Below are 24,465 nucleotides of genomic sequence, written 5' to 3' on the forward strand. Positions count from 1 at the left end.
TGCCGAGAATTCCACAGTTTCACAATTCTCTGGGTGAAAACGTTTTTCCCCATCTCAGTCCTAATTGGCCTACCCCTTATTCTTAAACTGTGACCCCTGGTTCTGGACTCCCCCAACATTGGGAACATTATTCCTGCATCTACCCTGCTCAATCCTCTAAGAATGTTATATGTTTCTATAAGATCCCCTCTCATCCTTCTAAATTCCAGTGAATACAAGCTCGGTTGATCCATTCTTTCATTATACGTCCTGGAAATTAACCTGGTGAACCTACGCTGCACTCTCTCAATAGCAATAATGTCCTTCCTCAAATGAGGAGACCAAAATTGCACACGATACTCCAGGTGCGGTCTCACCAGGGCCCCGTACAACTGCGGAAGGACCTCCTTGCTCCTAAACTCAAATCCTCTCGCAATGAAGGCCAACATGCCATTGGCTTTCTTCACTGCCTGCTGTACCTGCATGCTTACTTTCAGTGACTGATGTACGAGCACACCCAGGTCTCACGCACCTCCCCTTCTCCTAATATGACACCATTCAGATAATAATCTGCCTTCCTGTTCTTGCTACCAAAGTGGATAACCTCACATTTATCCACATTATACTGCATCTGCCATGCATCTGTCTACTCACCCAACTGACCAGAGTCACCCTGCAGCCTCATAGCATCCTCCTCGCAGCTCACACTGCCACCCAGCTTTGTGTCATCCGTAAACTTCGAGATGTTCCATTTAATTCCCTCATCTAAATCGTTAATATATGTTGTAAACAACTGGGGTCCCAGCACTGAGCCTTGCGGCACCCCACTAGTCACTGCTTGCCATTCTGAAAAGGACCCGTTAATTCCTACTCTTTGCTTCCTGTCTATCAACCAGTTCTCTATCCGGGTCAATACCCTACCCCCAATTTTGCACACTAATCTCTTGTGTGGGGAATCAAGCAGCAAAGTGCCTTGACTGATTCACACTCCGTGCTCTCTCCCTCCTTTCTGCTTCTGACTGTGGCCTGGTCATTCAGACTGTGCCATCCAATGTCCTTTCCGTGTCTGCTGGGCACCCAGCACCAGCCCCTCGCATTAGACTAACGAGGCAAAGACTGATTACAGAACAGACTCAGCTGCCTCACCTCACAGATCATCTCGAGCCCAGCTGTGAGGCTCCAAACGATGTGGTCAATGCAAACAGTCAGCATCCAATTAGCGTTACACACCAAAAGCACGCAGACTAGATTCCGATCATCTCTGGAGAACATGAATAGGTGACGCTTCGTGTTTCAGCCTGAAGAGGGGCCCTGGGCCAAAACGCCACCTGTCCATGTTCTCCGGATGCTGCCTGACCGGCTGAGTTTATAGAGTCACACAGCACAGAAACAGACCCCTCGGCCCAACTTGCCATCTGAGTCCAATTAACCTACAAACCCGCACGTCTTTGGGACATGGGAGGAAACCGGAGCACACGGAGGCAACCCATGTGGTCACAGGGAAAACGTGCAAACTCCACACAGACAGCACCTGAGGTCAGGATCGAACCAGGATATCTCACTGTTGGGCAGCAACGCGACCCACTGCACCACTGTGCCACCACAATTCTGTTGAATATAATCTGAGACACTGAAGCAAGTGCACCTTCCTTCAAAATATTGCCATGGACGTCTCATTCTACCTGTGCAGACAGATGACCATAGGTTTTTGGCAGCAGAATTAAGCCATTCAGCCCATCAAGTCTAGTCTACCATCCAATCTTGGCTGATCTATCTTTCTCTCTGAACCCCATTCTCCTGCCTTCTCCCCATAACACCTGACACCCGTACGAATCGAGAATCTATCAATCTCCACCGTACAAATATCCATTGGCTTGGCCTCCACAGCCTTCTGTGGCAATGAATCCCATAGATTCACCACCCTCCTACTAAAGAAATTCCTCCTCATCTCCTTTCTAAAGGTCTGTCCTTTTATTCTGAGGCTGTGCCCTCTGGTTCTAGACTGTCCCGCTCGTGGAAGCATCCTCTCCTCATCCACCCATCCCGACCTTTCACTATATGAGATGGAGTTTAACATCAATGCTTTAATACTCTACCTGATCATTCACACGGCCAGGGTTTTGTTCGTTCATAACGTGGCCCCTAAGCCAACACATTGCATCAGTATCATCACTCAGCATGCACAGCTGCTCTTTCTCATAGATGTAGGTTGTAGTTCGTATTGCACAAGATCACTCCCTCACAGGGTTACATGAAGAGGAGTAGACCTGGAAGATTAAATTGTGAGTTATAGTGCATTGCCAGAATTTTCATTAAACTGGGCAATTACATCTGTTTAAAACATAAATCAGGTTTCCACAGTTGCTCCATGAGACACTCACGTACGTTACGAGTGATCTATGAAGTTGGTGCGATATGATTGAACTTATACCACCACAAGGAAAGCTCATCAATTTTGGGCCTCATCTCTGAGGAAGGATGTGCTGGCACTGGAGAGGGTCCAGAGGAGGTTTGCGAGAATGGTCCCACGATTGAGTGGGTTAACGGACGATGAAAATGGTACTTATGGTACCGGGAGGAAAATGGCCGTGGTATCTCTGAGGTATCCGCTGGGTACAATCATATAGTTGCCAACCAGATCCCAGTGTGTCAAAGGTTACTGGGAGGAGGCAGGAGAATGGGGCTGAGAGGGAAAGATAGATCAGCCATGATTGAATGGCAGAGTAGACTCGATGGGCTGAATGGCCTAGTTCTGCTCCTATGACCTATGAGCTTATGATCGTGAAAGCTTTGCATGATTATTCATGTGATAACCTGGACTGGAGATTATCATTGTTACTTCTGAATGGTAAACCCTTGCTCCAATCAAGAAGAAGACTCAATTTCCCATTCCAACCACCCGTATCCTCTTTGTATCAGTATAAAGGGCATAGAGTTATTTGTGTATTGAAAAACCAGCCAGAAACAGAACAATATTGTCCCTCAAATGAGCTTACAATGTGTGTAAGATTATGAGAGGACGTGTATAAGATCATGAAAGGAGTAGATATGGACAATGCACAGAGCCTTTTATCCAAAGTAGGGGAATCAAGAACCAGAGGACGTAGGTTTAAGATGAGGGGGAAAATTTCAATTTCAATAGGAACCTGAGAACAACTTCTTTACACAAATGGTGCTATGTATGTGGATCGAGCTGCTGAAAATGGCCGTGGTATCTCTGAGGTATCCGCTGGGTACAATCATATAGTTGCCAACCAGATCCCAGTGTGTCAAAGGTTACTGGGAGGAGGCAGGAGAATGGGGCTGAGAGGGAAAGATAGATCAGCCATGATTGAATGGCAGAGTAGACTCGATGGGCTGAATGGCCTAGTTCTGCTCCTGTGCTTTATGGTCTTATGGATCTTAACAATGGCAGAAATGATGAGCCCATCCAGAGAAAGGTAAGTGAGTGGTCTGCCCAATCTCACTTTCCTTGGCTTTAGATTGCTGGGACCTGTTCCACGTTGCTGTGTGTCTGGGTCATATCCAGGCCAGACTGGGTAAAGGTCGTCAAGTTTCCTTGCCTGAAATACATTAGTCAACTAGACGGTTTCAGTGACAGTGTAGGCACTCCAGATTTAACTAATGACTTAATTTAATATTCCCCATTTGCCTTAATGACCTTTGATCTCAAGTCTACCACACTGCAAACCTCAGGAGAACAGTCTGGAACTCCAGTCCTGCTGTATTTCACGGTTGTAAAGTAGGAATTGTGCCAGTAGTGGACTCATGCAGCACGGAAACAGACCCTTCCGCCCAACTCGTCCATGTTGACCAAATGCCCATCCAAAATATTCTCATTTGCCCATATTTGGCCCATATCCCCCTGGCACATACAGCATGGAAACAGGCCCTTCGGTCCATTGAGTCCTGGCCAGCCAACAATCACCTGTACACTAGTCTGTGTTATCCCACTTTGGCGTTCTGCACACTAAGGCAATTTACAGAAGCCACTTACCCTAGGGCCGAATGGCCTAATTCTGCTCCTATCACTTATGAACTTATGAGCCCAGAGAAAACACACGAGGTCACGGGGAGAACATACAAACTCCATAAGGCAGCACCCGAGGTCAGGATCAAAGCCAGGCCTCTGGTGCTGTATGGCAGCAGCTCTACTGCTGCCCCATTGTGCTGCCCCACTGTGCTGCCCCACTGTGCTGCCCCACTGTGCTGCCCCACTGTGCTGCCCCACTGTGCTGCCCCACTGTGCTGCCCCACTGTGCTGCCCCACTGTGCTGCCCCTCTGTGCTGCCCCACTGTGCTGCCCCACTGTGCTGCCCCACTGTGCTGCCCCACTGTGCTGCCCCACTGTGCTGCCCCACTGTGCTGCCCCTCTGTGCTGCCCCACTGTGCTGCCCCACTGTGCTGCCCCACTGTGCTGCCCCACTGTGCTGCCCCACTGTGCTGCCCCATTGTGCTGCCCCATTGTGCTGCCCCACTGTGCTGCCCCACTGTGCTGCCCCACTGTGCTGCCCCATTGTGCTGCCCCATTGTGCTGCCCCTCTGGCAGCTCATTCCACACACATTGGACTCTCTGTGTCAATTTGTAAATAGCAGAATCACACATACAGCAATGTGATAATGGTCAAATGGGGAGATTTTTGTGATATTAATCTGAGTAAATACAGTCTACAACACTGGTGTGTAACTCCCTCAAATAAGCCATTATGAGACTGAGAAACAAGAATAAAACTGTTAGAGACATCAGGCAAACCTTAGGCTTACCAAAATCAACTGTTTGGAACATCATTAAGAAGAAAGAGAGCACTGGTGAGCTTACGAATCGCAAAGGGACTGGCAGGCCAAGGAAGACATCCACAGGTGATGACAGAACAATTCTCTTCAGGAGTCAGGTGTGGATTTGTCAATGACCACTGTCCGCAGAAGACTTCATGAACAAGAAATACGGAGGCTACACTGCAAGATGCAAACCACTGGTTAGCTCCAAAAATAGGATGGCCAGGTTACAGTTTGCCAAGAAGTACTTAAAAGAGCAACCACAGTTCTGGAAAAAGGTCTTGTGGACAGATGAGACGAAGATTAACTTATATCAGAGTGATGGCAAGAGCAAAATACGGAGGAGAGAAGGAACTGCCCAAGATCCAAAGCATACCACCTCACCTGTGAAACACGGTGGTGGGGGTGTTATGGCCTGGGCATGTATGGCTGCTGAAGGTACTGGCTCACTTATCTTCATTGATGATACAACTGTTGATGGTCAGAGCATAATGAATTCTGAAGTGTATAGACACATCCTATCTGCTCAAGTTCAAACAAATGCCTCAAAACTCATTGGCCGGCGGTTCAAGACAATGATCCCAAACATACTGCTAAATCAACAAAGGAGTTTCTCAAAGCTAAAAAATGGTCAATTCTTGAGTGGCCAAGTCAATCACCCGATCTGAACCCAATTGAGCATGACTTTTATATGCTGAAGAGAAAACTGAAGGGGACTACCCCCTAAAACAAGCATAAGCTAAAGATGGCTGCAATACAGGCCTGGCAGAGCATCACCAGAGAAGACATTCAGCACCTGGTGATGTCCATAAATCGCAGACTTCAAGCAGTCATTGCATGCAAAGGATATGCAACAAAATACTAAACATGACTACTTTCATTTACATGACATTGCTGTGTCCCAAACATTATGGTGGCCTGAAATGGGGGGACTATGTATAAACACTGCTGTAATTTCTACATGGTAAAACCAAAATGTACAAAAATGGCCTTTATTAAAATCTCACAATGTGCACTTTAACCACATGTGATTTTTTCTATTACAAATCTCAAATTGTGGAGTACAGAGGCAAATAAATAAATTATGGATCTTTGTCCTAAACATTATGGAGGGCATTGTATACCTCTCGTTTCCCTTATCCCTAACCTGTCTGATGAAGGGTCTCGACCCGAAACGTCACCCATTCCTTCTCTCCAGAGATGCTGCCTGTCCCGCTGAGTTACTCCAGCTTTCTGTGTCAATCTTTAGCTTAATGCTTTATCTGAACGACAATAAAAAATATTCTACTCTGCATTCTATTTGGAGGCTGACCACTCAGCCCATTGGCCGATGCTAGCTACCAGGACAACATTGGTATTGGTATTGGGTTATGATGGTTGTATTCCTTCTCTCATTTCGTTAGACCTTGGCAACCTACTCTTTCTCTTTGCCCATCCATTTCCTTTGGATTTTTTTGCCATTTAGCTTCACTGAGGAGTAAGTTGCGGTCAGCAATTAACCTCGAGAAACCAGGCAGCATCTCTGGAGGGTATGGACAGACAACGGGTCCATTCCCTCCACAGACGCTGTCTGACCTGTTGAGTTCCTCCAGCACTTTGTGTTTTGCAAAAGATTCCAGCATCGGCTGTTCCTTGTGTCCCTCTTTAAGAAGGAAAACCATAGTTTGAAGTAGTTGCAGGCTTCTCCCCAGTTAACCTGCGACTGTTCGCACTGGGATTTGGATCGTGCTGAGTTACAAACCCCACATTCTGCTTCATATCAACATGACAGATCAGAGATTACAGACACAAAGCAGGTCCATCTGAATGAAAATTCTTCTGGATTTTAGTCTTTCATGTATGATCCTTGTCCCTGGATTAATTTTTGCCAGCTTTAACCGATAATCATTGAATTAAAACCTCAAGGAGATACCTAATAACTCTGCTTCTTAGCAGTGACAAAAATGTTATAATGTCAGCCTTCATTTAAAGATTGCAGATTTCAAAAAGTGGATCTTGTGCATAGACTAATCATTTCATTTGTGGACAAAAGTGCAATGTGCTATCTTGGCATGAGGTGTAGTTCGGGGAAAAGAACCTGCAATGTTTAAAACATCGGCAACAAAGGGTGTGGAGAGGATGTTTCCACTAGTGGGGGAGTCCAGGACCAGAGGGTCCAAGTTCTATGTGATCCCTCTTGCATCCACCCTACACATTAGGGACAATCTACAGAGGCCAATTAACCTACAAACCTACATGTCTTTGGAATGTGGGAGGAAACTGGAGTGCCACAGGAAAACCACACGATCACAGCAAGAACGTACAAATCTCTACAGATAGCACCCATAGTTTGGTCTCTGGCGACGTCAGGCAGCAACTCTTCAGCTGCCCCACAGTGCCACCCTCGCTGTGCCACCTTGCCACACTTACATGCATCACTCCTGTGTCATAACGCACTTGGAATGTTGTATTCTGTTCTGGTCACCCTGCCATTCAGCTGGAACGACTGCAGAGAGGATTCACGAGGATGTTGCCAGGATTTGAGGGCCTGAGCTATACGGTGAGAAATGGGCAGACTAGGACTTTATTCTTTGGATGTTAGGAGGCTGAGGGTTGATCTTACAGAGGTGTACAAAATCATGAGGGGAATAGATAGTGTCAAAGCACAGTCTCTTACTGAGAGTAGAGGAATCAAGAACCAGGGGACATTGGTTTACTGTGAGGGGAAGTATTTAACAGGAACCTGAGGGGCAACTTTTTCACAAAGAGGGTGGTGGGTATAAGGAACGAACTGCTAGAGGAGGTAGTTGAGGCAGGTACAATAACAGTATTTAAAAGACACTTTAACAGGAAAAATAGGGATAAGAAAGGTTTATTGGGATATGGGCCAAACATGGGCAAATGGGACTAGCTTTGATGGAGCATCTTGGTCAGCATGGAGGAGTTGGGCTGAAGGGCCTCTTTCCATGCTGCACGATGTCATGACTGTGATTGACCAGTTATTAGCATGTCATTACTATTGACCGGATGCTTTGTAGATACAAAACAACTGCATTGGACACAACTTTTTCTCGTCACTGACATTCAGAAGCGTGCCAACGAATCTGCTACAGTTTAAGTGGCAAATGCTACGTTCTCATGAGATCTAAATGTTTCAAGTTTTTTCACATTTTGTTTGCATGGATTTGTGATGGTAGCATAAAAAAACAGAAGTAATGGGAGGGTGATTCACTGTGTAAGCTCAGCATGTGCTTGCTTTTCCAGGCATGTTTAGGTAAAACACTGAGACGTATTTTACATATAATAAGAAAAATGCTTGAATTTAACTGCAGTAATTTTAGGCGTGTACTCAAGGCTATTGGTAATGGGCTTATTTTTCTAGTGATCATATGTACCAGAATGTAAAATGGCATTTAAAGAAACATTTGTGCATCCAAATCCTCAGGCAGTTATTTTGTTCAATTTTGTGTTGCAGAGTTAATTTTGAAATGGCATGTTGAGCTTTCTTTATTTACGTCCTGGAGCGGCACAGTGGCACAACGGAAGAGTTGCTGCCTTACAGTGACAGAGACCTGGGTTTAATCCTGACTATGGGTGCGATATGTATAGAGTTTTTAATGTTCAACCTGTGACCGCGTGGGTATTCTCCAGGTGCTCCAGTTTCTGCCCACACTCCAAAGACATACAAGTTTGTAGGTTAATTGGCTTCGGTAACATTTTTAATTGTCCCTAGTGTGTAGGGTAGTGTAGGGAGCGAAAATTGGTCGGCCCCATCTCGGTAGGCCGAAGGGTCTGTGTGCATGCTGTATCTCTAAAGTCTAAAGGCGTGTGTGAACCATTTAAATGGCTCATTTTTCAATACTTTGTCTTGGTAACTGTTTTTAATTGTGTTTGGGAGGGGATGTCCAATTTTATTTTGGCCCGGGGCACCAGTAAGTCCTCAGCCATCTCAGGCACTGATGGGCAAAAGCATGTCCTCTTCCCAGTGGAACTGATGGGAGTCAGATTCACCAAAGGACTCAGGCAGCTTGAATCCATCATAAGACCTGTCTTGTTTTAATTCCTAACTCTGGGCAAAATTTACTGGCTCTTGCTAATTATCTTTTAACATATTGCTGGAGGGCTTTTCAAAAGTTAATGCGCCTGATTGTTTCCAGTATTTAGAAGGGATCATCTAGTCACTGTGCCCAACTTATAGAAATGCCCTTGGTGATCATAAACAGAACAGAAGATAAGCACCCATTGACTTAAATGTCACTGAAAGAGGTTAACAGTGATTATAGGTCTGTACTCACAACGAACTTTGGCCTGAATATTCAGTGATGCTTGTTTAGCAGAAACAAGGATCTGCAGATACTGGTTTACACAAAAGGAACACAAAGTACTGGGGTAACTCAGTGGGTCAGCCAGCATCTCTGGAGAACATGGAGAACAGGCACCATGATCGGTGAATCAGCAACTACACAGGAATCTAGTTGCTGATTCAAATTCTTACAAAGACTTTAAAAAAGGATTTTAAAAAAGCCCGAAAGTGCTTGCCTCTGTTTGTATCTAAGCTCCCATTAAAAGCAGAGCTGCTCATTTCAGTTAAGTCACGTGAGAGAGTGTCTGAAGGTGCTGCCCTTTTCCAAACCCAGGCACCAATCTGTCAGATGACTGTCCCATCCTGTGGAATTGTGTACATGAAAGAGACCGGTAACCAGTGGTGGGGAAGCTATCCAAATAGGAGACAGGTGTCGGGAATAAGGCACACATTGAGAAGTTAAACAAGTGTTTAGTTCAGAAACAAGACACTGCAGATGCTGGTATATACCAAAGATAGATACAAAGTACTGGAGTAACTCTATGGAGAACATGGATAGGTGACCTTTTGGGTCAGGACCCTTCTTCAGACTGGCGTTCAGTTTAGTTTAGAGATAAACTCTAAATGGAAACAGGCACATTGCCCCACCAAAGTTAGAGCCAACCAGCGATCACCCCATATACTACACACTGTCCTATCCTACACACTAGGGACAATTTACAGAAGCCAATTGACCTACAGTCTGATGAAGGGTCTCGACCCGAAACGTCACCCATTCCTTCTCTCCCGAGATGCTGCCTGACCTGCTGAGTTACTCCAGCATTTTGTGAATAAAAACCTTCGATTTGTACCAGCATCTGCAGTTATCTTCTTATATGACCTATAAACCTGCACGGCTTTGGAATATGGGAGGAAACCGGAGCACCTGAAGGAAACCCACATGGTCACTGGGAAAATGTGCAAACTTCACATAGACAGCACCCCTAGTTAGGATCAAACCCAGGTCTCTGGTGCTGTGAGGCAGGAACTCTAACGTTGTGTCACTCTACGCAATTTGAACAGAAATTATTTTGCAATCATAAACTCCCGACCTGAGGAATGAAGGTGCTGGAGAATGGTCCTCTGATAATGAAGAATGTGCTTTGACGGTGGTGGATCTGTTCCCTCATTCTTTCAACAGGGTCAAGGTGAAGTTTAAAGGCAGAGAAGGTGTTTGGTATTGGCAACTTCATTGTAAATCTGCTGACTATGCAGATTTTCCAAACCCACATGGAAGACGGTGGACGCTGCCATGATTTATGCAGAGGGAGTGGTCGTTTTCCTCTCAAGGGGAGCTGATAATTCATCACAAAAAGGGAGGCACCACTCGCTAATCCATGTTAAAATAATTCACGTTTAAAAAAATTGATGGTTTGCAAACAGCTGATAATGTTACAACAGCGAGGGCTGATTCAACAACACATGTTGAACTGATTAAGGACTAGAAGTGTGAATACAAAGACCCATAGCTGGCGGCAGAAAGCTTTCCCCATTTGAAGGTAAGGAGGGACTTTCTGGAGCTTAGCAGATGGAAAGCCTTACCGAGCAATTAAAGCAGAATCGCGTTAAGGGCTGGTTTAAGTCAGCTGTCAATAGCACGAACGCCCACTCTAATGCTTGAAGATAGACACGAAAAGCTGGAGTAGCTCAGCGGGACAGGCAGCATCTCGGGAGAGAAGGAATGCTCCCTTCTTCAGACGCTGATGCTTGATCCTTTTGACTCAGACCAAGCTCTTTGATCCCCGCCGGTGAAGTTAAACTGACGTTCCCTCTGCACCGCACCTACCTTCAATTACAACCCAAAACAGAATCTAATTTTATCCTTGGGATAGACACAAAGTGCTGGAGTAACTCAGCGGGTCAGGCAGCATCTGTGGAGAAAGGGGATGGGTCACGTTTCAGGGACCCTACTCCAGACTCCGAAACCTTTGTCTCCAGAGACGCGGCCTGACTCCAGCATTCGGTGACTATTCCGGATAAACCAGCATCTGTAGTTCCTTTCCACACATTGGTTTCATCCCTGATTGGGTCGTGCCTTCAATTACTCCACTGGGGCTCAGAGAAGATTTTTGGAGTGGGGTATGTTATTTATTTGTAAAAACACGTTTGCGCATTGATTTAAAGCGGGGGGGGTGGGTCAGATTTGACCTGCATCCAACATGACATTAGCAATTAGCGTGCAGGTAGCAATCATGTAGGTCTCACCCAAATTAACGTCAACGCCTTCAGGAACTGAGGTAACGCTGGAGGCTCACGGTGTTCCATCAGGCGAGGAGTAAATTGCTCATTTATAAACCTCCCCAGAGCAATTCCTAGACGCTGACTACAGACCCCTGGGTTCAGTGGATCACCAGGATTGGACAAGAAAGCACCCCGAGTTTGCTTTACAATTAATTAATTCTCACTGGGAAAACATTTCAAAACGATTTTTAAAAATAGCGCATGGATAGAATTACCCCCAGACAAGAATATATTTAATTGTATCACCATCGAAGGAGGGCCATCTAACGGCTGCAATTCAAGATTTTTTTGTCAGATTCACTATTTTTCCTCGCATGACTCCAAAAATAACATGAATTATAAAGCCCACCCTCGTTGGAACGTGGAAGGAACAGATGTAAAAAGAGACTAAAAGTTGAATGTGTTAACGTCCTAAACACACCCATTTTACAAATTATGTTTAATTGGGCAGAAACTCATAGACAGTATCTCCCCAAATGTTGATGAACTACATTTGGAGGGCGAGGCAAAAGTTAGTGGATTAAGCTGCTACATGGAAATAATGTTCCGTGCAACCTTCACTAAGACAGAGAACCTGCCATCTCTATTCATTCATTTATTTATCAATTTATTAATCTATTTATCTACCAATTTATTTATTTATATATTTACTAACTTATTCATTCATTCATTTATTTATTTGTTCAACTGAAAACCATTCACCTTTTTGTGATGCTGCTGCTGGGCTGAGGAACACTGCCTCAGCGAGTGGAAAGCTCTTTCCACTGTTACAAAGCATCGTGCCTGCTTCCAAGTGTGTCATAAACCTTCGCCAGATCTTGTCATGGTTGGGTTTTTTTGTTCGAGAGATCTCTGCATTGTGGCCAGGTCTTCACCCACCTTCCATATTAAACTGCATCTGCCAAGCATCTGCCCGCTCACCCAACCTGTCCAAGTTACCCTACATCCTCATAGCACAGTTCACACTGCCACCCAGCTTTGTGTCATCTGCAAATTTGCTGATGTTACTTTTAATCCCTTCATCTAAATCATTAATGTATATTGTAAAATAGCTGCGGTCCCAGCTCCGAGCCTTGCGGCACCCCACTAGTCACTGCCTGCCATTCTGAAAGGGACCCGTTAATCCCGACTCTTTGTTTGTCTGCCAACCAATTTTCTATCCATGTCAGTACCCTACCCCCAATACCATGTCCTCTAATTTTGCCCACTAATCTCCTATGTGGGGCCTTATCAAAGGCTTTCTGAAAGCATAATACAGTGAAGCTTCATCTGACACCACACCCATGAAGACCCTGCAGGCCACATGATGAGCATTTGACAGCACTGGACCTGTACTAACTGGAGTTTAGAAAGATGAGGGGCAACCTCATTGAAACTTACCGAATAGAGAAAGGTCTGGATAGAGTGAATGTGGAGAGGATGTTTCTACTAGTGGGAGAGTCTAGCACCAGAGGCCAGAATAAAAGGATGTACCTTTCAAATGGCGATGAGAAGGAATTGCTTTAGTGAGAAGATGATGAATCTGTGGAATAATTACAACAGACGGCTGTGGAGACAGTGTTTGACTGATTCTTGATTGGTACAGGTGTCAGGGGTTGTGCAGAAGAATGGGGTTGAGAGGGAAAGATAGATCAGCCATGATTGAATGGCAGAGTAGACTTGATGTGCCGAATGGCCTAATTTTGCTCCGAGAATTTATGAATTTATTCTGTTAAGGTTGCTACATAAATTTGTTCCTCGTGTTCAGGCTGCTAAAATTTGCTCTGTTCCACTGCGTGCCTACACGGGATATACTGAGTGAGGCAGGGAGAAAGAGTCTAAATTGGCCACCTTCATCAAACATTTTCCTGACAGCAAGATTATCGGAAACAACACAAAGTCTATTATATTATGACTAAAATAAAAATAACTATTCAGCTGCGAACATTAATTCCATCATTTAAGTTAAACAGCCAACTGTTCATCAAAATGGTCATTGCAGATTTTCACATTGGATAGAATGGTGAAAAAAGTCGTTCATCTCTTGATATTTTTGTTTTTAAGGCAGATGCACAGTTTCCAGGGCGATTTTCATTTCACATGAAGTGCCGTTCAGCATTGGATACAGAAGAGAAGAGATGCACAGGTGATCCTCTTGTAAGGTGGCCCTCTTAAAGATGATGTGCCGAGGACCAAGAAAGAGAAATATCAACCCCCAACAACTAAACCAGTTTTGATCAGATTAAAAAGTTATGATATTTTGAATGTGGTATTTTTAACATGAACTTGTGATGTCTTTTGGTTTCATTATTTAATAACAAGTTCTGTTTAATACACAATTCTTGGGAAAAAAACAAAAATTGATAAGTGGTCCCATAATGAGTAAATATGATTGTCATCAATCTCCAGTCACTTTATAGATTTGAACATAAATTAATATTTTTTTAAATCTTTGTAGTACATAAACAATACAATAGTAAGGCCATCATGAATCACTGTTTACACCATTCACACACAAGGATCTTCATTTATATTTGCCTTTCTAACGATAACTCTCTTTAACACAGTACTCGTAGTTCAAACGTGTCTCAGTAAAGGCCACTTCAGTGAGTGCATCAGCAAAGCCGTGCCTGCTACATTTCCATGTCTGCAGAGGATTTCAGTGGGACACAATCAAAACCATCTGCCGTTCTCTGGAATAACAAAGAGAAAGGTCAAATTAAAAATCGAGGCCCTGAAATTCAGGATATTGAACAAAGATTTGATCTTTACCCATCTTTCCTCCTCATTCTCAAAGCATGTCTTACTGTCAATTTGCCAATATGGAGTTATCGTACTTCTATTGATAAGTGCACCATGGAACTAGTAAGTAAACAGTATGGCTGCATATAGACTAAATATGGACTTCAGTACATACATGCTGTTGTATAAATTTCTTCCATCATTGAACACAAATCTAACACCAAGAGTCAAGACACAAGAGCGTTTAATTGTCATTTGCACTGTGGAGCAATAAAATTCTTATTTGCTGCAGCTTTACAGGAACATTAATGCAACAACACAACAAATAAATATACAATAATGAACAATGCAATAAATTATCAGTAATCCCAGGTAAGCTGACCACAACTGTGCAAACTGAAGTATGTCATGCAAACTAAACAAGGTCTATTGTGGATCATTGCTGAGGTAGGCTTGAGGTCAGTGCCGTGCAGTTTCATGATTACTGGGAAGAAGCTGTTGTTGAATCTGGAGGTCATGGTTTTCTATCTCCTGTACCACCTTCTCAATGGTGGGAGTGAAATGAGAGTGTGGCCAGGGTGGTGTGGGTCTCTGATGGTGCTGGCTGCATTTTTGAGGCAGCGACTCCTGTAGATTCCTTCGATGGCAGGGAGGTCAGTACCCGTGATGCTCCCCCACTTCACAAGATCACTGCATGAAAATAAAAGCCTCAGAGGAACTTGAGATATTTTGCCACCGATACTTCCCATCAATGAGGAGAAGGGTCAAATACTCACAACCATCTTAACCAATGAAAATATTTTTACTTAAAGTAATTACAAGTAAGAATGTTTGACTTCAGACCATCAAAACTAGTTTAATCGGAGGAAGAAACACCAGTTTGCTCGCCTGAACATAATTATAACCTTTGAAGAACATTAACATGAATAGCCGAATGCAAATTTGTTTCAAAGCCATTCAATTCATTGACATCTTTCAAAATATGACTGCTATTTTAATTACATCAGGGTATTGGACCCGAATGTTGTTGTGTTAAATAAGTGCAATCATGCACTATTTGCACATCTTATGTCCCGGTCTTATGCTTGTCCTGTACTACCCAGCTTAATCGCATTTTTCATCCGTCACCTTGCATATATAAAATTATGAGAGGCAGAGATAGGACAGACAGTCAGAAGCTTTTTCCCCCATAGTGGAAAATAGACTAAGTGGACTCGTTGGGCCCAAACCTCTCCTGCATTGGTGCAGCACCCTCTCCTCCCCCACTCCCCTCTCCCTCCCCTCCCCCTCAACCCCCTAATCCTCCCTCCTCCCCCCTCCCTCTGTAGGAAATAGAGTTAAACTTTGAAACGTGAATAACTTAAAAAATATAACTCCGATTTCAATGAAACTTCTTCCATTAACACCAAAGGGACGACGGTGAGTAAGGTGGGCCTAAAATTGTTGTGCTATCGTGTACCGTTTTGGCTGCAGTTCAGGAACAAACAAACAAACAAACAAACAAACAAGAGTATTAGTATACAGATATCAAAGACTAGGGACATTGCTTTAAGGTAAGAGGGACAAAGTTTGAAGGAGATGTGCGGGACACGATGTTTTACACAGAGTGAGTGGTGGGGGCCTGAACGCGCTGCTAGGAGTGGTGGTGGAGGAAGATACGACAGTGGCGTTTAAGAGGATTTTGGATATGGAGGGAATGGAGGGCTGTGGATCAAGCGCAGGCAGGGGAGATTAGTTTAACTTGGCATCAAGTTCGGCACGGGCATTGTGGGCCGAAGGGCCTGTTTCTGCGCACGCCATTCTGGGTTCTATTTTATGTTCTATATTTCGATCCCAGATCCAAAAAAAAGGGGAAATGGAAAAGAAATAAAAAGGGAGGGATAAAGATGTATATTTGTTTCAAAGAAAACAAAAATCACATGAAGGAAAGGCAGAGATACCATAAACAGCATCAAGCTAAAGAGCAGATATTTATTCTTTCACAACATCGCCTGAGGGATGTTTCGCAGCCACACTTACAGAAATAATCATCCTGATTGCCTCTGCATCATGCAACTCAAGGCAGAAAGGGTGTTGACGTAACAACTCATAGAGTCATAGTCATTGAGGCATAGAGCATGGAAACAGCCCTTTGCCCCACCTTGCCCATGCCTGACCAACATGCCCCATCTACGCTAGTCCCACCTGCCCATTTTTGGCCCATATACCTCTCAATCTTTCTTATCCATGTACCTGTCCAAATGTTTTTTAAATGTTGTGATAGTACATGCCTCAACTACCTCCTCTGGCAGCTCGTTCCATATACATAACACCCTTTAGACAATAGACAATAAACAATAGTTGCAGGAGTGGCCATTCGGCATTTCGAGCCAGCACCGCCATTCACCGTGATCATGGCTGCTCATCCACAATCAGTACCCCGTTCCTGCCTTCTCCCCATATCCCTTGACTCTGCTATCATTAAGAGCTCTATCTAACTCTTGAAAGCATCCAGGGAATTGGCCTTCTGAGGCAGAGTATTCCACAGATTTACAACTCTCTGAGTGAAAAAGTTTTTCCTCTTCTCTGTTCTAAATGGCCTACCCCTTATTCTTAAACGTTGTCCCCTAGTTCGGGACTCCCCCAACATCAGGAACATGTTTCCTGCCTCTAGCGTGTCCAATCCCTTAATAATCTTATATGTTTCAATAAGATCCCCTCTCGTCCTAAATTCCAGAGTACACAAGCCCATTCGCTCCAGTCTTTCAACATACGACAGTCCCGCCATTCCGGGAATTAACCTCGTGAACCTACGCTGCAATCCCTCAATAGTAAGAATGTCCTTCTTCAAATTTGGAGACCAAAACTGCACACAATTGTGTATAAATGTTGCCCCTCAGTTTCCTATTAAATCTTTCCCCCAAATCTTTCTCATTTGATGAACACGCAATAGTCCCTGTCATATACCCAGGTGATAGCACGGATTACACATGTAAAGCAACATTAGGTTATTGGTGACACAAGGAACTGCAGATGCTGGAATCATGAGCAAAATGCAAAGCGCTGGAGGAACTCGGCGGGTCAGGCAGCATCTGTGGAGGGAGTGGACAGGTCAGAAAAGTCCTGACCCGAATCGCTGCCTATCCATCTCCTCCACAGATGCCGCCTGACCCATGAAGTTATTTGGACTTCCCCTATCAGAGAAATACCCCTTTCTCACCAATCCCCCCCAAATCCTTCTCTGCGACTGAAAACCAATTTAGTTGTGTATTTTATCCCAATTTCACCAGAAAGTCACAGATCTAAAACGTGAACATTTTCTCTCTCCACAGATGCTGCCTGACCCGAGTGTTTCCAGCATTTCCTGTTTTCATGATTACAATTCAAGGCTCAGGAATGGCAATAGTCTACCTTCTAACTCAGAGGTGACATCAGTGCCCCAAATCCAAGGCTGACATTAAATCGGAATGAGGGTCCCGACCTGAAACATGCTATATGACTCAATTACTTCGAAAGAATTGTGTTAAATTGTGTTGGATCTCCATAACCCTTGATCCCTTTATAGGTCATGGTGTGCGTCAGCCTCGGATACACTCAGTGGTCCAGCCGCCACTGCTCTCTTGCGTAGAACCTTCTATACACTCAAGGTCCCTGAGAGAAGATATTTCTTCTGTACCCCAGGAACCAACCTTGCAAAACTTTGCTGACCTTCCATTAATCCAAGGTAGCGCTCTCCTTAAATATGAGTATCAAAAATGTACGCAGTATTCCAGGTTTCAGAAACAATATCATCGTATGACAAAAGAGTTGACTTGGAGAGTTCATCGCACTGCCTATTATCCGTCTCCAAACTGGCAATAAATTATCTGCTGTGCATTTCTTTGATCTCCACATGAGGTAATTGGTGTACATAATCACTCTTTAATTAGCCTGATAAGGTTTGTAATTGATTTCAAGTTCCAGCTCATTATCACGTGCATGCGCATGGTGAGGCGCAGGTACAATGAAAGCCTTGCTTGCAGCAGCATTACAGGCACATAGACTCAGACAACACACAACAAATTGTACATAAAATATACATACGATTCCAAGAGAAAGAAGATTGAACATTAAAAAATCAAGTCATTTGTGGATAATGTAATTAAATAAAAGACAAGTCCATAACCATGCAATTGGAAATGGAGCTGAATTAAAATCGTAGTTCTTATTGACCAATCCCACTGTGGACCAAGGGGCATGCTAATTCTGTGTATGAAGGAACTACAGATGTTGATTTACACTGAAGACAGACACAAAATGCTGGAGTAGCTCCGTGGGACAGGCACCATTTCTGGAATAAAGAATGGGTGACGTTGACCTCAGACCGAAGAAGGGTCTCAACCAGAAACGTCACTCATTCCTTTCTTCCAGAGATGCTGCCTGTCCCACTGAGTTATTCCAGCATGCTAATTTTACATTTTTTATCACCTCCTTGATACTCTGACCCTGGGATCATAGATACATAGAAAATAGGTGCAGGAGGAGGCCATTCAGCCCTTCGAGCCAGCACCACCATTCAATGTGATCATGACAGATCATCCACAATCAGTACCCGGTTCCTGCTTTCTCCCCATATCCCTTGGTTCTGCTAGCCCTAAGAGCTCTGTCTAACTCTCTTTTGAATGCATCCAATGAATCGGCCTCCACTGCCTTCTGAGGCAGAAAATTCCACAAATTCACAACTCTCTGGGTGAAAAAGATTTTCCTCATCTCAGTTCTAAATGGCCTACCCCTTATTCTTAAACTGTGGCCCCTGGTTCTGGACTCCCCCAACATCGAGAACATGTTTTCTACATCTAGCGTGTCCAATCCCTTAATAATTTTATATGTTTCTATAAGATTCCCTCTCATCCTTCTAAATTCTTATGACAGTCCCGCCATCCCGGGAATTAACCTCGTGAACTTACACTGCACTCCCTCAAAAGCAAGAATGCCCTTCCTCAATTTAGGATCCTGAGAGACTTGTCATCCTCACATTTCATCTCCATTGGGAAACCCCTTCAACACGATAACCTTACTTGCTAGAAATCCTGCTCAAAACCCTTTGAGAATCCTGCTCAAAACCCTCACACACCTTTTTTTTAAAAGTATTCAAGACTTGTTTGTTATCCCTCTGACACACCAGTAAAATAATTATACAACTTCTGTTCCTTACCCACTTTGGCCTTAGCGACTCGACACTGCCTCTTAAATATCCTCTGAAATGGCCCTGCAATGCATTTAGTTACAACTTAACAGTCAGAATACTGCAGAGGTTCAAGAAACTAACTCTCTGGACTGGACTGCTTGGACTGGATAATGAAAGCGGGCCTTGTCCACATCGTTCACTTCCCAAACAATAAAAAGATAAAGAGTCAAGAGTGTTTAATTGTCAAATGCACGAGGAACAGAACAATAAAATTGGCCCATACCCATTATCCATAGACAAAGAAAGGCCTCGATAGAGTAGAAGTGGAAAGCCCGTTTCCACTAGTGGGAGAGTCTCAGAATAAAAGGATGTACTTTCAGAATGGAGATAAGGAGGAATTTCTTTAATCATAAAGTGGTGAGGCTATGGAATTCATCGTCACAGACGACTGTGGAGTCCATCATTGGGTATTTTTAAAGCAGAAATTGATAGGTTCTTGGGAATCAGGGAGAAGGCAGGAGAATGGAGGAAAAATAGATCATCTCAGATTGAATATGATTGAATAGCAGAGTAGACTCGATGGGCTGAATGGCCTACCTCTGCTTCTATGTCTTATGGTCTGACTTGCTGCAGCTTTACAGGCATAAAGATTATCGCATTAATGAAATAACTGACTGTTAAAGGTTGCTATAAATGCAAGCTATTCACATAACAGTACATTTACAACCAGCATGTGCAAGGGTTGGAAAGCTAATAAAATAATAACTCTGTTCAAACTTGCTATTGTTCCAACAATCATAATACAAATACTCATGAAGAAACAAAGAACTGCAGCTGCTGGTTTACAAACAAATACACACATCGCTGGAGTAACTCAGCGGGTCAGGCAGCATCCCCAGAGAATATGGATAGGTGACATTTCGGGTTGGGCCCCATTTTCACGCTGGGTCTGTGTGGCATTCAATCCCAACTTCCAGTCTGAAGAAGGATCCCGACCCACAGAAATTGCCCATCCATGTTCTCCAGGGATGCTGCCTGACCCACTGAGTTACTCCAGCACTCTGTGTCTTTTCTTGAATGCCAATACACGCGTAACCTAAGAAAATGTCCTACTTCGCCCTTCCCGAGGATTAGTACGCACAAACATTTTCCATACATTATTAGTTTGATTTTACCATCTGATTTATCCGTTTCTTCTTTCATCTATTGCTCACCATTTCTATCTAAGTGGAGGGCACTGTGCTTCAGTCAAAGACTCTGTTTCCCAGGGCAAAACATTCTTCTATGCCGGGATCAAGTGTATATGAAGGCTAAAAACAAAAGCGCAGACAGTCCAGATGTAAAAACGTTCTTCAACATTTCGCAACAGAGCGGGCAAACTGTTCCCTGGGGTCACATTATTAAAGGTTTGCAAAGTTGCTTCAGTTTATGGTCCAAAGATAACAGTCAGTGGCCAGAGGCGGCTGTGTAGACGTACATCACATGCGTGACACCATCACATGATCAGCAGCCTCCATACATGCGGGCATTACATGCGTGAAGGTGCCACATTAACATTAATTATCAGCACAAAATGTTTGAGCATTTAACGCAAGGGAAAATTGTTCGAGTAAATGGACTTTTGAGATTCGTTACCACAATATTTTGAAATATATTTGAAACAAACCACAGCGGTAATAAATGATAAAGTGCAGACGTCATTAATTGCTTCAGCTCGCTGCCTGGTCTCCCCTCCAGAGATTTGCTCTGGATAAGGACAGTTTACCAACGGATTGAAATTCTGCTCAGTTGAGCCACTTTGGGCAGGTGAGGGAACTCACGCTTGGATCTTCCATCTCCACAAGACCTGGGGTGCTGCCAGTGTAATAAACTTTTCACGACCAAACGTCAGAGTCTTTTCTCCATCCAAATGACCAGATTGTGGACGGGAGTGAAGTGGGTGGAGGTGGAAGGAGAGGAGGAGGGGAGGGAGTTGTGGGAGATGATCAAATGGAAGACGGTGGTCTTGGGGAGTGTTGGAGGGGGAATTGTTGGGGGAAAGAGTGTGGAGGGAGAGGATCCAGGTGTGGAAATTATCTGGGTGGGTGGGTGAGGAGGCAGGGTTTGGGGAAGGTGGCGGTGGTGGAGGCGAATAGACCTGGAAGTACCAACAGGTTGGGATAGGTGGGGCCTATCACTGATAATGAAAGCTGACAAGCAGCCCCTATTAAGAGGAGGACTGACTGCACAAGAGAGACTACCAAGAGAGAAACAATGCCAAAATAGACCCCATCCCTTCAGGTAAGGCCAGCGTTGGTGCGCAACGTCTAGATAGTACAACGTTGCACGGGTGACTTAAAAAGCAAGCACTGCACACCGCTCAATGCCAAAGGCAGCCACACACCGTGCAAGCAGGCATCACATGCATGGCACATCGCATGGCCAGCAGCCGTCATACATGCGGGCATCACTTACATGATGCATGTGTGGAACACCTCATGACTGGCAGCCTCTGTGCATGTTTCCATTGTTTGCAAGGCACATACATAACACGTCAATGGCCAGTGGCCTCTGTGTATATGTGCATCACATGCATGACACCATCACATGATCAGCCATGTGTGCATTACATGCATGAAGTTGCCAGATCAACACTGTAATTACCAGCCCACAATGTACCCTGGTGAATGTAGAGATTAGGTTTGGTTAAAAAATTAATCACCTGGCACCAAGAATCTTCCAGCATGCAGTAGATTTCCTCCCTTGCTACTTTCCCTGGCAGTTAATTTGTAAGCAAGTTCAATAAAAGAATAAAGTTTGCACCAACTGCTATGAGCAAGGGTGATTATATCACACGCCAGGAACATACCTTCACAGCAATTGACTTGATCTTTCCAAACAAGGACTTCTTGCTCATGAAGATCAGATCATCCTCCATGTCTTCCCCTTCCATGATGGCACAGCTGTCCACAGCTGGCAACTCACCATCCTTGGTGCTGGCATTTATTATCAGTTTGGAATACTTGTACTCCAGCCTATAAACAGTGCAATCACAAGCACAACTTTAACCAACATTCAAAACTTGGACCCGCGTTGAATGTTTAAAACCGTGTCAAGATGGAATCTGAAAAACCTCTAGAGAAAGACTGAAAATAAGTATTCATATAAGTGCTAAACTAGATCAAATTAGTTTAAACTAAACTAAAATGCTAAGCTAAACTGAATTAAATTAAAGCTAGAAAATGACCCAGTGCTGGAGTAACTCAGTGGGTTAGGCGGCATCTCTGGAAAACATGGAGAGGGGACGTTTTGGGACGTCACCTGTCCGTGTTCTCCACAGATGCTCCACCTGACCTGCTGAGCTACTCCAGCACTTTTTGTCAATTTTTGTAAACCAGCATCTGCAGTTCCTTGTATCTTCATACAAATGCGACCTTCGTGGTATTCTTACCTGGAATTTGTACTCTGAGTGATGTTTATTTATTAAAGCCTGTCCTTCGCTAAAGAAAGCATTTGCAGGTATTAGATGCACAAGAATGGCTGTCACAACATACTAATTTGAGCGTCCGAATCACCTAATATTGTGCATTTGACATCCACAACACATACATGGTTCAGTATCCATATCATTTTGATGAATATTTATTCGATTAACATTGTTCAGCTTTGATTTTCACCCCACTCTATTGTGATTTCACAGTGCTACACATTACCTGAGGCAAATCAGGACAATATCTTGTTATTAAAATTCTAAATTTTAAAATGCTTTAAGGAATTCAGGTTTTAAAATTGTTAATTAATAATTAATCCAAGAAAAGGCCAAGTGGAACCAGATAACGATGCTACTTAAGACATTTGATACATGCAGTGTTAACTGGAGGAGCCAACACCTAAATCCAGATCATGCAGTTTCCCATTCTCCCCCCCCCCCCCCCCCCTTCAACTTGCTTGCTTCAACTTTTTATGTTCATAAGACATAGAAGCATAATTAGGCCATTCATCTCATCAAGTTATTTGAGGGTGGCACAGTGGCACAGCGGTACAGTTGCTGCCTAACAGCGCCAGAGGTAGGGTTCGCTCCTGACTACGGGTACTGTCTGTACGGAGTTTGCACGTTCTCCCTCTGACCACACGGGTTTTCTCCAGGTGCTCCGGTTTCCTCCCACACTCCAAAGACATTCGGGATTGTAGGTTAATAGGCTTTGCTAAGTTGTAAAATTATCCCTTGTGTGTAGGATAGTGTTAGTGTACGGGGTGATCGCTGGTCGGCGCAGACTTGGTGGGCTGAAGGGTCTGTTTCCTACCTGTATCTCTAAAGTCTAAAGTCCAAAGAACATGTTCTACGTTTCTGTCTCAATCCCATTCTCCTGCCTTCTCCCTGATTTTCCTCTACAAAATCCCATGGCTGTTCCTGCAACCACTCCCTGTGGAACATATTCTTTACTCCAACAAACAGTATTAAGGAACTTCCCAGTTCACTCAGTGACATTTTATATGGAGGAACTTTCAGTGCATGTTCACGAGCGAGAAGAAACATTTCCCTTATTCACAATAAAACTCTTCATAGTGTTAAAAACATTCAATTATAAAAACACTTGATCTATAGTATTTTTCCATTAGATCATGTACCTCCTCTTATTCATAGTTTCCCAAACTCTGCTTTTATCCATCTATGGTTTAGTATAACGGGCAATCTCAGCAGTATCAGGAAGTGATGATGCAGCTCTATTGAACATTGGTCAGGCTGCATTTGGAGTATTGCATGTAGTACTAGTCGCCCCATTACAGGAACGATATGGAGGCTTTGGAGAGGGAGCAGAGGAGGTTTGCCAGAATGCTGCCCAGATTAGACGGTTTCAGCTACCAAGAGAGATTGAACAGACTTGTATTGCTTTCTCTGGAACGTCGGAGGTTGAGAGGAGACTCTTTAATCGGACTTTACTGGGCTTGCAATTTACAATTGACTTTACTTTTCTTGCACTAAACATTATTCCCTTTATCCTGTATCCGGACGGCTTGATTGTAATCATGTACAGTCTTTCCGTTGACTGGATAGCACATGCCAAAAAGTTTTTCACTGTATCTCGGTACTCGTGGCAATAACTAAACTAAACAAAATGAGAGGAATAGATCGGGGAGATGTACAAGTCTCTTGCCCAGAATAGGAGAATAAAGAACCAGAGGACATAGGTTTAAAGTGAGGAGGGAAAGATTTAATAGGAACCTGAAGGGTAACTTTTTCACATAAAGGATGGCGGGTGAATGGAACAAGCTGCTGGAGGAGGTAGATGAGGCAGGAACT

General features: G+C 43.9%; 1 protein-coding gene across 5 annotated transcripts in view; it reads right to left on the reverse strand.

The window, feature by feature from the left end:
• Positions 1-13,299: 13,299 nt before the first annotated feature.
• LOC144605287 (endosome/lysosome-associated apoptosis and autophagy regulator 1-like) overlaps positions 13,300-24,465 on the reverse strand; it is a 95,824-nt gene continuing 84,658 nt past the window's right edge. For 2 of the 5 annotated variants that reach the window (XM_078420393.1, XM_078420389.1), the window contains exons 21-23: positions 22,033-22,198; positions 20,399-20,494; positions 13,300-13,989 (exon numbers count right to left, since the gene is read on the reverse strand). In XM_078420393.1, coding sequence (XP_078276519.1) covers positions 20,429-20,494; positions 22,033-22,198 — 232 coding nt within the window. In that variant the 3' untranslated portion in view covers positions 13,300-13,989; positions 20,399-20,428. Of the gene's footprint in view, positions 13,990-14,051; positions 14,729-20,398; positions 20,495-22,032; positions 22,199-24,465 lie in introns of those variants that run through there. The other 3 variants (XM_078420390.1, XM_078420391.1, XM_078420392.1) reach the window with 3 other exon arrangements.

Source organism: Rhinoraja longicauda, chromosome 24 (assembly GCF_053455715.1).
Source record: "Rhinoraja longicauda isolate Sanriku21f chromosome 24, sRhiLon1.1, whole genome shotgun sequence".
NCBI classification, from domain to species: domain Eukaryota; kingdom Metazoa; phylum Chordata; class Chondrichthyes; order Rajiformes; family Arhynchobatidae; genus Rhinoraja; species Rhinoraja longicauda.